General features: G+C 36.0%; 1 protein-coding gene across 2 annotated transcripts in view; it reads right to left on the reverse strand.

Annotated features, from left to right (window-relative positions):
* Window positions 1-1,769: 1,769 nt before the first annotated feature.
* Window positions 1,770-18,142, reverse strand: part of LOC149076438 (uncharacterized) — a 31,063-nt gene continuing 14,690 nt past the window's right edge. Inside the window, exons 4-8 of one of the 2 annotated variants that reach the window (XM_089244003.1) lie at window positions 16,149-16,315; window positions 13,293-13,466; window positions 8,216-8,344; window positions 5,869-6,105; window positions 1,770-2,425 (exon numbers count right to left, since the gene is read on the reverse strand). In XM_089244003.1, coding sequence (XP_089100129.1) covers window positions 2,403-2,425; window positions 5,869-6,105; window positions 8,216-8,344; window positions 13,293-13,466; window positions 16,149-16,315 — 730 coding nt within the window. In that variant the 3' untranslated portion in view covers window positions 1,770-2,402. The remainder of the gene's footprint in view (window positions 2,426-5,868; window positions 6,106-8,215; window positions 8,345-13,292; window positions 13,467-16,148; window positions 16,316-18,142) is intronic. The other variant, XM_089244005.1, reaches the window with a different exon arrangement.

Genomic DNA, 18,142 nt, shown 5'->3' on the forward strand with positions numbered 1-18,142 from the left:
TGTTTTATGTAAATACTATTATTATATATATATTACGCTATACTTATTGCATAAATGCGACAGAAAACTCGCGATTATTGCTCCGTTATTTACACGGAAAGGATTAAATGGAAGGAAAATGATAATACATGGTTTGTGGTTATGTAATGGCGTTTGTTATAGGACTGTGATTAAATATTTGGATTCCATTTTTGATGTGCTTATTTCTTTACTTTCAATTTTATTTTTAAATTTTACAGGATACAATCGGAAAAACTGAGAAATCAACTACTGATTTCATTACTGATTCACAACTATTGAATCAGTATGGAGCAAAGCTACCCTTGAAGTGCGGTCCTTCGGGTGCACCTTCAACAGGTACGGTCCACCAGGTCCTGCACTCATGGCAATAGAAAAGAAAAAAGTATAATATATTATGAATAAAACTAATTGACGTATTCACATAGACGGAGATAGACTTGGAAGTTTGGCCCCCCCCCCCCACGATGATGATGATGATGATGTTAATTCATATATACACTTTTGACGCCCCCGCCCATGGACGTATTATGTCAATTAATTTTTTTTTTTTTTTTTTGTAGTAAGTAAAACAAGGTGTCTGAGCTTCAACTATCAAAATATAAAAATTAATAATTAGAGAAACTTATTTGCCACGGCAAGTGTATTTGATGCCTCGGGCGTGCCAAATTCTCTCTTTGTTCATCCAAAATCATAGCGGGAACACAAAAATAGGTGGTTGCCTCATGTGGCTAAATGCATTTTTGCCTCCAGTTGTGGGCCAAAAGGACCCAGAGACATGAATCAAACAGGAGGGCCGTAAGTTATTGCAGGAGTTTACTAACTGAATATGAATTATTTCATTCATAAATTCTGAATTTTCATTAGTTTTAGAATTATTGCTTTCATTAGGTTTTAATTTTTACAAGTACTGGTACTTACCAGTACTTGAGTTTTATTTTGAAAATATACTACATTGTGTTAGTTGAAAACTAACACAAATGTAGATGCAGGGTTTCATCTTCATATATATAATCTTTTCCAGAATTGTATTGCTAAGTTTTATGCAATATAAATCACACTTCTGCCGGAGGGACTTTGTCCTGGAAGCCATCTTAAAGACACCCTGACAGTTCACCTTTAAGTACTGCCCTCTGATGAAAGCCTCAGAATTCATATTCACCATATGTCTAACTCAAAACTTGCACAGCACAATCCTTTAAGCCATGGGTTAACTGCATGAGGTAAAAAAATTTCTACAGCCAAAAAAAAAGCAACCCACACACATGTGAATGCAGAGTCAGAAAGGGTTAAGGGGGACTCAGTTAAGTAATAGAGGTATGTCAAACATTTCATCGGCATATCATAGCGTATGCAATCAAAAATATGTATACCAAATTCGATATAAATGAAGAGTTAACTAATATTTTTGATGATATTTCTACTAGAGCAGTTTTTAACCATGTTAAAAGGTAGGAGGACTCCATTTAGTCCAAATTTTTAGTACTTTGGGAATTATTTATCCCCCTCTCCCTCTTCCCCGAATACGTGGGAAATACTGATTTAAAAATGAGAGAAAAAAAAATGAGGTCAAAATATTACGACAAATCCACATAATATCGTTCATTTTTCATTCTCACGTTAAAACGAGACTTCCCATGAAATATTCAAGGGTAATGTTTCATGAAGAATTTTAACTTGTTTGAAACTCGATTTTTCAAAGACTGTTTTTTAATCCTAAATAATACAGAACAACAAAAACAAATTGTAACTTACGTAACGAATTCTTTATTTTATATACCTCAGTTATTATTATTATTATTGTTTTTCATTTGAAATATAGCTTGAATAGAAAATATTCAAAAGCTTTTCTCCAGAAGCCACTCGTTTTTCCTCGAAAGCGATTTTATAAGATGAAAATATTATATTATGATTGATATAGATGTAAAATAGATATCATGAATAACATAGAAATGGATATTTTAATGTATTCATTCAAAAAAAATTGATACATACTTCTCATAAGATTTTTTGTCATGTTTTTCTCAAATTAAAAGAAAAAGCTAATGATTCTAATAACAATAACAGATATTTAAAGTAATAACAAAGAAATCTATTGTGCGATGATGTTTTTGATTCTTTAACGCAGGGATAAGAAAGCAGTTGCTTCTTATCATTTCATTAAAATTTCATTATCTTATCATGTCATCGGTTTAATGACAGATGAAGGGTCTTGAAATTTTTCCGTAACACAAGATTTTCATGTCTACCTTTTCGAAAAAAAAAAGAGAACAATTTCTAAGAAATTCTAGAAACTAGCTAAAAATATGAGACTCGGATAAAATAAATACAGAAAAAACTTCAAAATCATCGATAAAGTTTTAAACTTCTGAAATGCCGTGAATTCACATGTCCGTAACTCCTTCACCTGTAGAAAATACAAAAAAGATTAGATCGGGGTTAAGTCACCAGATCAATTAACTGTACAGGGTGGCATATGAATTCAATTCATAAAAAATGAAAGGAATTGGTATTTTAAATGCAGTTTGCAAAAATGTTATTCTCATGAAGGGGGATTGTTTTAGTACTAAGAAAAAATTCAGTTCAAATTTTTCTCGAAAGAAAGCGCTGCACGAAAGAAAATCAGGAGTGATTGGACTTGAACCTCTCTTCAATCTCTTCTGTGTCCGAGGCGTTCGTTAAGCTTCAGCAGGCGGCTGAGGTAAAGCAACTTCACCGATAGTGCTTTGTCTACCAATGTCAACATCACAATAAAAACCTTATGCAGGCGTCAGTCACAGGAAAATTCGGAAATGAGCTATTAATCGTACCCTAGGGTTATCTCCTTTAGAATATTATTATATTTTATACACCCAGTTTTGAGATTTTGTCAACTTTTGAATCGTTGTGAGAAAAGTAGAAAAATTAAAAAAGAAAAAGATTTTCAACTACTACAGTAGATTCACTGATGTTTTTAGATAAGTGTGGTTCATAATTGTTCATATCATTAAATAACTAATTGGAAATTCTAATCAACTACAGTAGTAATAATGAAATAAATAAAATTGCCCACTGCGATAGACCTGAATTGTGCTCGGTTTGAAAGAAAGAAAGTAGTCCGGCATAAAATTTTGCTTGAACACCGACGATATGTTGATAAAAAAATTTCATAAATGGTGCTATTAAACACAGTACAGTCAACAGTCGTTACATCCAATTTCGAGAGAGATAAAAAGGCCGCTTGAGATAATTCCATATTAGGACGAAATAAAAATTATATTTGTCATTTTCTTATATAATGCAAGCATTCACAACGAAAATTTTCCAGATCAGAAATTAATAATAAAATTTTAATAATTAATTTCTTGCACACACTTGCAAACAAGCAATCTAATGTCCAAGGGCATCGCGCTGCATTCATTTCAGGCAGCCTATGAACGAATGTAAACAAGAAAGTGCTTATTTTAACTATGAAAACCGAAGTTCACTCGTGTGTGTATATTCTCCTCTTATCAGAAAAAAGATTCATTTTGAATGTGCATTGGAAGTCCTTTTGGCGTAGTCTGAACTTCTCATGCCCTTTCTCCTTAATCCGGATTGTAGGGAGGGGGATACATTTTCACACACAAGTGTTCATCAGATATCTCTTGGTGCCTCTCACCATTGCAAACAAAACAGGTTAGGGGGCCATTCAAGTATTACGTCAGCATCGATGGAGGGGAGGGGGTTTCAGATTTGCTGACTTTTGATGACAAGGGGGGGGGAGGGGGGTTTGGATACTGCTTATGTTATCAACTACCCTTTATTGAAAATATTAAATATTTTTAATGGCATCTTACTCGGTGCGTCAAAAACGAGAAAAACATTTCGATAGTTTGTGGGCACTTGAAGTAACATCCCCCCTATTGATAAGAACCCTACGGAGCCACTTTAATGATCTCTGAAGTTTTCGCGGATCCAAGTGATTTGGAAATGTGTCCGGGCCGCTTAAGTGCTCTGGAACTGTGCCACTGTAAATGTGCCGCTTAGTTCATTTTTACAAAATCAAGTTTGAGGAGGGCAGGCCGCATCAGATAGCCCCAGGGCCATATTTGGTCCTCGGGCCAAGGGCCTTTTTGCAATTTATCATCATATGGCTTAGAGGGTGGGACACAATGAATTTATTAAAAATAAATTTTAAGTCATAGCCTTCAAATAACATTGAAATTAACAGTAATTGATTATAACAACATATAAAGGTATTTTCTTCCGAAATTTCAATTTAAAAAAAAAATATTTTTTTGCATTAAAAAAATAAATTTTTGATCGTTGGGGGGGGGCACGAGCCCCCTATGCCCCCCTTGTGTACGTCTCTGATCCCACCAATATGCGTTAGGATTCAGAGCGGCAGAGCTGATGAAATTTTGCTGACAAGGGCAGGGGGGGGGGGGGGTTAGAGTTTTGCTGACTTTTGCTGACAGGGGAGTAGGGGGTCAAAAATGGCTAAAAATTTGCTTACGTAATACTTGAACGGCCCCTTATACGAAATCCTCCGATATAAAAGGACAGGGAAATACACGTTTTGTTAATTTTTTTTTGAAAACAAGGAGTGTGAAGAGCTGAATTCAGACATTGTATTGGATTGAGCTGTCTTTGCAGGCCATTATATTGGATGAAAAATATAACGTGGGATGAATAGAAAAACATTTACAACATATTGTACCAGTTGTAATAATGTGAGGTTGTTATAGTGAACGTGAATTGTATCACCCCGTTTGTCTTAAAATTATTAGTCAAACTTGACCAAGTTTGTGTAAGTTATCATTAATATTTGTTTCTCTCTTTGTTGACAACTTATCGGTTGAGTTCGAATATCCTTTTTCATAACTAGAGCCCGGATTATATGCAAATGCATATGCATTTACAAATTTTGACCTTTTTCAGTATTAATACACAAAAGTGCATGCAAATTGCTAAATGTGCAACAACAACAACACCATGTTGCAAACATGCACAATTTCAGAATAAGTTCATATTTTCTTCACGTTTATCAACATTTTAAATATGAGCAACACCACTGATCGAATTCATCATTCTAAGCTGAAATTTGGGCAGAATTTTACGGTCAGTTTCCGGTAAATTTAAATAATTTATTGACGATTTAGCATATTTACCAATATGAGCTGGGGATTGCACATAATTACCGGTATAAATGTGAAAAACAAAATTTATTACTTTAGAAAAATGGCTATCAACTATGCAAAATGACTGGATTTACTAAATTTACATAACATATATAGCGCGATTCGATTTTAATTGGGAAAAATTATTGTGGTGGAAAGATTTAATTTTTTTGGTAGAGAAATGATGTCATTCGTTGCGAAAATTTGGGGAAATGATGTCATCAAGGGTGCGTACGTGGACACATCCTCCTTTCTCAGTTTTCGAATCTGGTAACCCTATCGTACACCCTTATTTGCATATTTCCAGTGATTTGCTTTTTTTTGTAGCACTCTTTGTTAACCCATTAAAGACGACTTTGATTCTTAGAAAGAAAAAAAAAACACTGAGTGCAACCACTTTTCTAATATTTATTGGCAAAGAAAGAAAATTAAAATTTCGAATGGCAAATTTTCTTTCCAACCGGCGTCAATGGGTTAACGGAAGTTCGAACTAATTTTTTTGTGTTAAAAAAAAATTCCCCTTAGTTTTGTGAGAATAACTTTTTCGCAAAGTGCTTTCAAAAATATACCAATTCCTCCAATTTTTATGAATTGTTAAACTATTTATGAATATATATAGAACACCTTGTAGTTTAACATTTATTCTCGTTTGATGATTATCATTTTTTTCGGTTAGAAGAATAGAGAAATCGCTGAGAATATTGTTCACCTGAATCTTCACCGGTCATCGCTTGAAGTATCCTGAATGACTGAGACGGTATCCTTCCTCCGCGATAAACTTTTGCGTTATCTTCTATGACCTGCTGAGAAGCGGGAACCTCTGGGTTCGGGAACTGCCTCTGGGGTAGAGTTTCTCCGGGGGCTATGACCCGGCCCGGTGTGCACATGGGACCCTGAGGAGTGAGCCTCCTCTGACCACCTTGGAAGACGGAAGGAGCAGGAGAGCCTAAAACACAAAATCAACAAATGTAGTCCACTATAAAAATTGGTTTTAAATATTATCGTTAGATGGCAGCACCATATTGGAAATATTTTATTGCCTGAAATTCAACGAAAATGACAAAAAATTGAAACACCGAGCAGCCGTTTCGAGACTAATATAGCCCCTTCTTCAGGGTAGAAATGGTCTGATATAGCGCAGACCGCTTGCTAGAGCAAAAGCACGCGATTAAACGGCAGAAAACATACTGGAATACCAGAAGCCAGTACTATAGATACCCTTGCCATATTGTACAAAATGTGAGTTCTGCTATTTCAGACCTGCGTTTGAAAGCGTGGTGAATCCTCCAATTCCCACCGACCACGTGCTTCCACTCTGGTGAGCGGTCGCCACTACATCAGACCATTTTTCCACTGAAGAAGGAACTATATTAGTCTCGAAACGGCTGTGTTTGGTGTTTTGATTTTTTATTTTGAGTCTACACCTTGTACACTGTGCCCAAAAGGTATTTTCCTTTTTATTGTATTTATTTTTATAAAAAATAGAGTTACCGCATGACCCATATTTTAATAGACATTTACATGTAATTTAGGACCGTCCCGGCAGTTTCATAAAAATGGCTCATATATTCCCGTATTTTCACCGAAGCTTACTGAATTTATGTTCGGGTAGGCCCACGCATAAGATCCTGCGTCGAGTTAAAACCACGAAAAGCAAGTGGTGCTGAGAACTGGTTATGTTCATTACTAGACTAGGACCGTTCTTTGCTGACCACGGAAGGTTCAAGTCCATTCCCAACGATCGCTGCAGCTGTGGTGAACGTTGAACAAAATTTCACTACTCCACATCTTGTCGATATACGATAGAATTGCACTTAAGAGCTCCCTCGGAAGACATGGAAGAAGTATGGATGGGCAATATATTAAAAAGACTGGAACCGACAAGAAAACTGATCAGGCTCGTCGTATTCCTGCAAGACAACATAGACAAAGCTAAGATGGTCGAACAAGCAGACGGAGAGGTACCTAGCACCGTCGCAGTGGAGCCAAGACGCTCGGCCAGGTCAACACCAGCTGTAGCAGATATCTGCTATAACTGGTGTTGCCCAGGCTGGTAGGAAGACATTAAAAAGACAGACACAATCAGACTCGGACTGATTGCGCACGTCTCCTGACTAAGCTGGACCATCCGACCCGCGCAAATCCTGCACTGAAGACTCCTGGCAAAGTCGCTTGAAAGGTAATGCAGCTATGGCTCTCAACTATAACTCTTAATGCAGCTTTGGCTCCCGGCGAACGTTCATTTGTAGGGTTTAGCTTCCCCACTCCCTCTTTTTCTTCTTCTCTCTTTTCTCTTTCTGTCTTCTGTTTTATCTCCCAGCCATGTCTCACTGACCCGATGGAATTTATCGGAATTTGAAATAAACATACATATTGTCATATATCACATACATTCATGTCATATACATATTGTTTTCCAACCAGAACTCACTCACTGATCTGCTGGAGTCTCCTGCAATTTAAGTTATTGTATATATTTATAATTAGTTATGGTTTTTTTCCCCTTCTCTATTTTCTTTTGTAAACTCTGAATGTTGTAAGTTATTTTTGTAATTTTTTTTTAATGTACGTATTTTATGTACATGCTAATAAAATTTCCTCGATACCGAACAGACCTTAATTGGGGCAATGACTAAAATTGACGAATGTCGACAAAGCCTGGGTGGTGTACCGTTTAAAAGTAAAAATATACGAGATGAGTATTTGTCGTTATAATCAGGGCCGTAACTATGATTTTTGCCGCCCGGATCAAACATTATTTTTGTATAATTTTACATAATTTGTATTATTATACATAATTTTGCCACCCGGGGTAGTCTCCCTCCCTGCCCCTCTAGTTCCAGCCCTGGTCATAATTAGGATAATGAACGAGACTACTTTTTCATACTAATGGGTGGAAATTCGGGTCATATGGTCACCTAACATTTTTAGATGCTTTGATTGTATGCGCCACTACAGTTGTTTTTCTATCAGTCGAAGTGTTAGGGTGAGCTATAAGAAATGTTATCACATTAAATGGAATGATATAAACCAAACATGATGCTGTATTCGCTCACCTCCATCACCCGTCATTTCCTGTAGCATTTTGAATGATCTTCCAGGGATGTTGCCTCCCTTGTATCGTATATCGACGGGCCCACCTTCGTCTCCACCACGAGCTTCATCATCATCGTATGGCCCTGGGGCTGGACGGAATGATGCATGAAAAAAAAAAGGTAAAGAAATCTAATAATTTATCGATATTATATCAGAAAAATTATGATAAATGAACTATATACAAAATAAAAGTCCGTCAAGTGTTGGCAAAGAGCTAATACCAAAGACACGAAAAATAATCACTTATAGCGAATTATTTATGAGTGAAAATCAGAATAAATTCGCTATAAAGACAGCGGAACTTCTCGAAAAGCATGTGTGTGTGTGTTTTGCTTTCCCATTCTCAAAAAATTATACGTAAAATGGACTGGAAAGAGTGGCATTTTTTTACAATCTCTTCACCTTATTCATGGGCAGAAGGTCTTAATACTTTTCTCTCCCTAAAGTGTTATTGGACACCTTTATAATATAATGAATAGTACAAGAAGTGTAGAAACTGCCCCATTCCTCAAAGTGCGAATTTTGTTAAACGGTCAACATTGCATATGACAGCTGCTTACGCATCTAGATAAATGTGTAATCTAGATATAAATCTAAATTTCTTCATCATTTACATTTAAATATGCATCTAGTTATAATTTTAAATGCATGTTTCAACAAAAGTAGATCAAAATTGTAGGGAAAATAAAAATAAATTTATCTAGTTCGTGTGTGTGTTTCCCCCCATTTGAATATTTCTACAGTGCAAAACACTAAAATTCGTTAATAACGAGAAATCCTTTGTAACGACAATTTTCCCTCTGATTGTGAACTGTCGTTACAACGAACGGACTTTTGCTGAATTTAAAAAAGTATTCTCAGTTGGAAATATAAGTACGTATTAATTACTTCATACAATATTAAATAATAATCTCGCCCTCCTATTTGGTCATGTTGGCTGCATAAAATTCTAAACGAACATCGGTTTAGAAAGAAAAAATGGCACTTGTTTTTTTTTCATAATTACAAATACTGAAAGTCATCGTATTAACAGTTAGCAGGCATATGGCAGATGAATGTTACGGAAGGCTTGCATGTTTGGATTGAAATCATGAATGTGTTATAGGTTATATGAGTCGGAGTTTTATTTAGGCTTTATGATGTTATGAAAATATATTTAACATACAGAATGTCTTAGCGAACAGTGTCCGAAAGGAATAAAAATTCTATGTCCTAATCTAAAATTAAGGTAAAACACCAAAAATGATCAGCAAGAAAGAAAATCCAGCTTTGTGTGATTATGACACATCTATTAAATAATAATTCAAAGAATTAGTGTACAAAAATTCAAATTTATGTACGGCCCTTGATAAAAAAATGTCAATTATTAAAATATGCAGATTTTTCTATTTCAGTGACAATTCCCCCCCCCCCCCTATTATTTGACCTGAAATTCTCTGAGATATCGATGATTAAAATCTTCGATTTTTGCCATTTTTCCCGACCGAGTCTCAAAATTTTCAAGACTCGAGAAATAGCACAAATTAGCACTTCGGACACTTTTCGTGAAACACTCCGCATACATCTGAATGAAAAGACAAGCATCGGGATCAATGAGCTATCATTCTTGCAAGCGACCTTTCATATTAGCGCAAACTAATCACGAGTTGTTGCCACTTCGTATCTCCCAGATTTCTCCTTCCTTCGCTTCTTACTTCTATTTAGTTCATTAAAAATTATCTTCGATGAAAGTAAGTATATGTGTGTGTGTGAACTCTATAAACAAAAAATCATAAGAAACATAAAAGCATTTTCCATGCAAAGCCTATTGTACACAGTCTGCTCAAGAAATTCAGTGGGTATTCCCAGTGGCGTAGCCAGGTTTTTTGTTAGTGGGGAAGCAAAATTGGGAAAGGCGCCTTTATTTTTGTTCCTGATTTAGGCGCAAATTTAGAAATCACTTCAGATTTCAATTAAAATAAAATTCAATTTATTTTATATTTTCAGTTAATTGCTTTTAATTAGTTTTTCATTGATTGTTATTTAATTAATTTCAATTTTTTTTATCGATTTCAAAAATTTAAAAAAAATATTTTCTTTCTTTACTGTATAAATACAAATTCCGAGGTCGCAACTGGTAAATTGTCCAACAAAGTGGCTGGAAAAAGAATAAAACTAAATTGTAAAAAAGTATAGTAAAACCTCTCTTTTTTGGATATTGGCGGAATGGAAAAGTTCGTGTAAAAAGGAGTCAGTGACATCAGGAGTTTAAAATGCATACTTTTATTATACACGGGGAAATTGTTATTGGGCCGTGAAAGAGGGGTGATCGCTCTGAGGGGTGCCTGCTAAGAGGGGTTTTATACTGTTTTTTTTTTTTTGAGAGAGAGAGAGAGAGAGAGAGATCAAAAGTCACTTGGTACAATAGGTGCCGATGTAAGTAACATTTTATCGGGAGGGCCAGTGTTATCCCTGCAACCCCACCCGGTTACGCCACTGAGTATTCATACACAAACAGAATCCTAATTCCACATGTGTACGCTGGAAGGAACAAGTATCATACATATAAGTCCCAGAGGTATTTGAACAGACTGTATATGTAGTGAATTACACATCAAAAGTGTATGAAAGTAATATAAATTCTACGGTTCTTTTTTTTTTTAAATTCAAGTGAGATATGGAAAATGGTTAGAAAAAAGAGCAGCGTTATTATTCTGTGACAGTTGAACCTCTTGAAAAAATGATAATTGGGGAAAATACGGAAATAAAAATTTTATACAGAAAACAATAAAGAAAATTATTTATTAAGTAAAATTTCCGCCTCTCTATTAAACCAAAAGAAAAAAAAATTCAATAGATACCAATTAAAAGAAAATTTGTTTAAATATCGATAATTGACGTTCTCGATTTTTGCCAATTTCCGTGTCTTGAAAAATTTTAAAATAGTCATTTAAGCATGTTAAAGAGGTCAAATAGCAAGATAATGAGGAACAAATGAGAGAAAATATTTGCTTACAAACACAACCGTTGTCGTTTTTGGATTAAAACAAGGCTTTTGACAGTATTTCGCGCGAGAAGCTTCTCCTGAAGATGATCAACAGAGGTTATCCCTTGATCATCCTAAAATTTTTTTAGGTCGTACGTATTTCTTATAGGACCGTTGAAGTCAAACTAAGGGATTAAATTGCAACTAAAAAACGTATAAAAGTAGGAAACCATCAAGAATAAACTTGGGACCCATTCTACACAACGTTTTCATGGATGACAACTATCCTCAAGTACCTAAAGGAATTCTTGCTTTATATGCTGATGATGTATTAATGATTTTCACTGATAGGAAAGCTTGCAAGGCGCTCCGCAATCTTCAGGAGCTGGTAGAAGAAGTGGAATACTAGAATCTGTTAAACAGAGCTAAACTGAATGTACAAAACTGCGCCTTTATGCGGTTGAAGAATAAAAGCCTTCACTGGACATAACGCAAAATAACCTGAAAACCCTGATTAGTGATACTGAGGTTCCAACTAGTAGATATATGCAAAATAATTAGGAGGGAAAACGAATAGACAAACCAATAATTTGCGGACCTACTGACGGCTAAGACAGAAATAAAAAAATAATATAAATAGATGGTATAACATTTAATTTAATTTAAAATTAAGTAGCTATTATATTTAAACAGGGTGCGTAGGTGACAGGGCATATGACATTTTACTGGTGAACCCTTGATCCTACAGGCATACATCCAATTAGAAAGAAGTATTTAAATAACGTGTAGTACTCACATATGTCGTTCATGTTGTAAGGGGTTTTGAATAGTTATTAAAATAAAAATGCTAACTTTCTATACGAACACCCTGTGCTCAAAACCCCAATTACAAAGCTGTTGCCCTGTCTTTTGATGGCAAAAAAAAAATCCACGTTTCTAATTATCTTCATTCGCAGAGATTTTGAAATTAAAAAAATGGAGGAAATTTCTTAAAAAACAGCGTTAAGTGCGTGTAAAACGGTTTTTCCGCATTTAATGCTGTTTTTCCCAAATTTCCTCTGTTTCGCGATTCGAATATCTGAGTGAATATTGCACTTAGAAACATTAATTTTTTTTTTTTTTTGCATCAGGAGAGACAGGGTAACAACTTCCTAATTGGGTTCTTGAGCATAGGGTGTTCGTATAAAAAGTTAACATTTTTATTTTAATAACTATACAAAACCCCTTGCAACATGAATGACATGTGTGAGTACTACAGGTTATTTAAATACTTTTTCGAATTGGAAGTATGCCTCTAGAATCAACGGTTCGCAAATAAAATGCCATACGCGCTGTTACCCATGCACATTGTATATATGAATTGGGTGAAATGTTTCGCAGACCAGCGGTTGAAGAACACTGATATAAGTTGCGGTTTCATCACGGGAAATTGCGGTAATTGACAACTGTCGCGTTTACATGGGAAAGCACGTGTCACAAAAATCAAATTTTACAGGACAAGTCTCTATGTATACCATGTCTATGCCAAAGCCCTGAATACTCGTTGCGAACGCCATCTTTGGAGAGCTGTAGCAACTGAACTACTTCTTTTAGAGACTAACAAACGAAAAAAAAGTAATTTAGATTTGTTTTTTTTTATGACTTGCATGCTTTTCTATGTCAACGCGACAATTCTTTGATTAAGGTCCGTATTCCTAATAATCATTTTTTGAGAAGTTCAACCATCGCGACAAAATTTCCCACTTTTTACTGTGTGGCGTCTCATACTTAACTGGAGATTTCAATGAACCATAGAATTTCTTTTTTTTTCGGACACTTTTGGTGGAACATCCTGTATACGTCTCGCATAGTTTCGAATAAACTGCCAGAAAGAGAGAGAGAGAGAGAGAGAGAAAGCCCAGAGTTCACCGATTCAAAGAGAATGCAGTTCTTCACCACATTTTAACGAAGAGTTTGAAATAACTTTGAAAGTTAATGGGGACGATGTTCTATATAACGTCTCCCATGTTGTTATAAGCAATTTGAGAGAGAGAGAGAGAGAGAGAGATGACGGAGCAGCTCACGCCACTCACCGTTGCTTGGATAGGCTCCAAATTCTTGAGGAGCGCCGCCAGTCATTTTCTGTAGCGTCTGGAAGGCTCTGGACGGAATGGCGTCTTTCCGAAGTCCGCCACTGAATCGCATTTCTGTCTGGTGGTTATCCGGATGATGCTGCTGCTGCCCGATGATATCATGATTATTATCATCTGGCGAGAATCGGTTCGAAATAAACATTTTAAACCCTTTTATGGATAGCCAAACATTTCCAGGCAGAAAAATAAACACGGAATCGATAAAAATATCTAAAACTGATAAGATTCTGCACTAGAAATTCGCTCTAACGAGATGATAATGATAATATATCAATTAAATTGGTGAATGATGAGAGAGAGTTATTTATTAGATGGGTGTAGGAAGTAATGATTAATAACATTATTGGGTGGGGGAGGGGGAGAACACATTTTAGAGCAAGGGTTCAAAGCCAAAGGTTCTTAAGGAGCCTTCTGAATCCACGAACGCCTTGGGAAACCTTCAGGGTGTCTGAGAGCTTGGATGAGAAAACAATTAACTCATAATTTTTATAGTATATACTGAATATTATTATGAAGAGGTCTCCGTGGTCTCCATTTTATTGGTACAAGGGAGTCTGTCGAACACAAAAGGTTAAGAACCCCCTGCATTAAGATGCTATTCCGTGAACAAGTCGTTTGATATTGTTAGGCCTCACTGACAACATCTTCTCTAAAAAAATTCTTACACCGCTAACCGCAACAACAGATTTTATCAAAAAAAAGTAAATTTAATTATAAATATTTAATTTTAATAGTTTTAACTAATTATAAAAAAATCGTAGTTTTTCATGTGTTTCAGTTATCTTTATCAGTAAGTTGCTATTCTGTTTTCTATCAGGGGTTATTTATATAGGGGCAATTTTTAAAATTTTTCACTTTAAATGGGACGACCATATGAATACCGGAAGCGTAGATTCCGATTGCCTAATAATACTCAAAAAAATCTTCAAAGAATAAGGCAAATACCAGGAAATACTAAAAAATTCCTTGAAATTTAAAAATCTATGGCCCTCTTGACAGCGATTTTTCACATTCTTGATTTTTAACACAGCTAGCATGTTCATATAATCTAGTTTTTATGGGTCTCCGCGTTCGTCCTATGTAGCCAAGCGGGCGATCACCACGTGGAATATAATAAATGTCCCCATTGTTTATTTTGTGGTATAGCATTTTTAGGGGGTTTGAAACAAAAGCTTTTAGTAGGTACATCTATGGTTGTAAGGTTAAACTTTTTGAGAATCGGAATGATGTTAAGTGAGACTATTGGATCGTATGGTTATTGACTACACTTTCATTGAGTGGCTTCTCAGTAATATTTTCCAAAGTGGTTTCTCGTGCTAGTTTTTTTTTCATGACTTTAATTTTCTCTTTTCTTTCTCCAGGAAATACTAAAGTAGTATTAGTATTTCCTGCGATTTTCCTTATTCATTGACGATTTTTTGAGCATATGAATACCATCTACTGGTGTCATTGCTAAATTTGACACGAATGTCGCTCTTCACTTGTTAATACAAGATACACGGAAGACTGGATGTTGTAAAGATATTTATTATTTGAGATGTTAATTTTTTAAGGAAGGAAAAACCTCATCTCTCCCTCTACCGGGAGTCGAACCCGGGTCCCTCGATTGCCGGACGAGTGCTCTGACCACTAAGCTACAGAAGAGACAGAAATTTTCCTTCGCTAGAGCGTATATATGCTTAGTGGCCAGAGCACTCGTCCGGCAATCGAGGGACCCGGGTTTGACTCCCGGTAGAGGCAGAGATGAGTTTTTCCTTCCTTAAAAAATTAACATCTCAAATAATAAATATCTTCACAACATCCAGTCTTCCGTATACATTGCTAAATTGTCTACTGTCATTCCGCTAAAAATCAAACGGACCTGACCTGAATTAAAGTTGAATCCGATTCCCAGCCCTCAGGGCCAACTGTCAGCATAAAATGTGGTCACGAAGTCCTGTGAAAAATCAAACCTGACTCAAGCTTTTAACCCAATCAGCGTTTTCACTTTGCACGTGGAGCAAAAAAAAAAAAAAAAACCTGCTCTAGGCGCATTTGATACTGCAAGCGATGTGTAGCATGCAACTCGACACGTATTCATGAAATCAATAGGCTTTCTAAATATCATGAGATGAACACTGAAAAAAATGTCGTTCGTTCCACCGTGACTCGAACCCAGAAGCTCTCGCATACCGGGCAAGAGCAATGACCATTATACCATAGAGAGAGGACATTTTCTTCTCTTAAAACATGCACGGTATCGTGACTTGCTGAATAAAGACTGCAGACTCCATCATTTATCTCGACACTGATTAGTTAAAAACCGGAATTTCAGGTTTATTTACCAATTCTTGTCGAGTTGCATGATACATCTCTGCAGTATCGCGCCAGTGTGTGCACCCTGGTTTAGTATAATTTCCTACATTCACGTGCTGTCATTTGATCTGGGTCATCGTCCGAAAACCTAATTAACCTAGCTATTATCCACAGATTCTTCTTGAGAATCATCGCTTATCATTCTCTTTATCACTCATCATATCACGCTACCAAGTAGTTTCCTGTTGTACACTTTACGATTACTTACTACAGATTTATGCAGGTATTTGCCCCTTGCCCCTTATTTCCGTCGTTTGAGTGTACATGTATACCTATGCATTCCATTGTTTAACGCTTAATTTATGTGTATTATTATTATTATGTATTATTATTTTGTCTATAAGTATTCACCTTTTAAGCTTTTAAAATATTCTGCAAATTTTTTCATGTGAGGAAATGAAGCATTAATGTATCCATAATTAGACAGTGGATTTTACATACCCGGTGCTTGATTTCCGTCCGTCATCATTTGCAGGATCCGAAAGGACCGGGATTGGCCGTAGTTGTTCTTGTCATCGGCAGAATTCTGCAGGTCGGCAGGCATCGGGGCTGGCGGTGGGGCAGTAGGCTTGTAAGCGTAAGGCGAGCTCTTGTCAGCCAGATTTAGCCTTCATTAAAAATAACAATAAAAGAAGTATATATTTGATATTAGAGTGAGAAGAATGAAATATAAAGAACCAAACTCTCTCTCTCTCGAGAGAGAGTCTAATGATGGCAACACAAATATAAAGGCAGCAACAACATAGCACCGACACAAAAAAATCGGGTCACGGCTTCACGGAGGTCAATCGCTGTTTGTAGCAACAGCTCTTCACGAACACAGCCTTTCCTTTCGCGTCCACTCAGTTACATTTAAAAAGAAAAAAAAAACTCTCGAAGGCTCTTTCAAGTGCCCTTTTTTTGTTTTAAATAAACCGCCCAGTTTGTTTCAGAGAAAAACCTCCTTTATTGGTTGGGAACGGATTGAAATCAAGATGGAGTGCGTGTGTGAAGCGCGATCGGAAAATTTTTCCACGCGCAGCGAATTCTTTTCATCGAGTAGAATGATTTGTTGTTTTTGCTTTGAGCTTCAACCTGTGACTACTTCTATTGCTGTGATAAAAGCTAATGTATCCAATCGCTTAATGTGCGAAATTTATTCATTTATTTTTCGATGATGCCTTTTTGTCGCCACAATTCAACTCTTCGATTCTCTTAATAAAATTACAAGTCAACAGGCACAAGAAAGCTACAAAGAAGAAATTATGGATGAATCTGTATCATTGTATATATAGTAGTTCCTTTTTTGTCACTATGGCCAACGATTATTGTCACCATTTCAGCTTCTGTCTTAACAGTAACATTGCCCCCCCCCCCCCGGAAAAAATTATGTTCTGGGGCTTCTACTTGGCTGGAATTACTTGCGCACACCAATTTACATACCTACACTCAAAAATGAAGACGAATATAATTTTCGCGATGTACCAGATGTCACGATGTCCTCTTGAGCCGATGCGTTAAGATGGTCCTGTATTTAAAAAATATTACACGAATATTTGGTGTCTTGTTTTATTAGGTCGTTCCGAAAGTTTTTGGCATTTCACACAGGCGCATGTTTCAACTCGCTGTGCCTTTCTTTTTATTATACAGGTATACGTCACTTTACGCGATTTTGCTATAATGCGAATTTTAAAAGTTGATTTTAGGAATCCCAACCTGCAAAATTTTGCTTGGAGTTTTACTTTAATCCTGGAAATGAGCTTGGAAATTGAAGTTATATCATAGTTAAATCCTTTGACAATGAAATACGTTGGTTTTTGGTGATTAGCTGAGACAAATACAATTTTGAGAGAAATTCTCAGATACAACTCACTTATTAACAATGTTTAATAACACATTGACAATGCCATGGGAAATTTAATCTAACAAAAGCGGTTCCAGTGAAACTAGAATTTCCAGTGTTGCGAGAAGTATGAAAAATTCTCTAGCTTTGTTACTAAAGGAGGGAAAAAATAAGGGGACGGCTGCTTATAAGCCGAATCTTGACTGTTTCATTAAAAAGAGTTATCAGCCTATCGTACCAGGCTCTTCAGGAAAGAAAATATCCACACTCACACTAGAATCAATCAGAAGTAGTGAAGACAGAAAAAGTATTAATTTAATTCATTGATATTGCCTAAATTCACGAGATTTATTCATAAATTGGAATTATAAATTCATTTAAAAAGTCTCTTTGCTGTTGGATTCAATTTTTTTTCCATCCTTCTGAAGAAAACCTACCCCCAATCCCTATCTTTTCCATGTTAAATTCAACTCACTTTACGCGATTTCATCTTATAAGACTATTTTGCGGAACCAACTAATCGCTTAAAGCGAAGGACGCCTGTATTTAAATAAACGTTTTGTTTCAGCGCGGCAAAAAACTACTGAGGTATCCATTCTATCGCAATCGCTGT

The sequence above is a fragment of the Pholcus phalangioides genome, unplaced genomic scaffold (assembly GCF_987345545.1).
Source record: "Pholcus phalangioides strain wild (caught in Gottingen) unplaced genomic scaffold, Ppha-v1.0 ptg000015l_1, whole genome shotgun sequence".
Classification (NCBI taxonomy): domain Eukaryota; kingdom Metazoa; phylum Arthropoda; class Arachnida; order Araneae; family Pholcidae; genus Pholcus; species Pholcus phalangioides.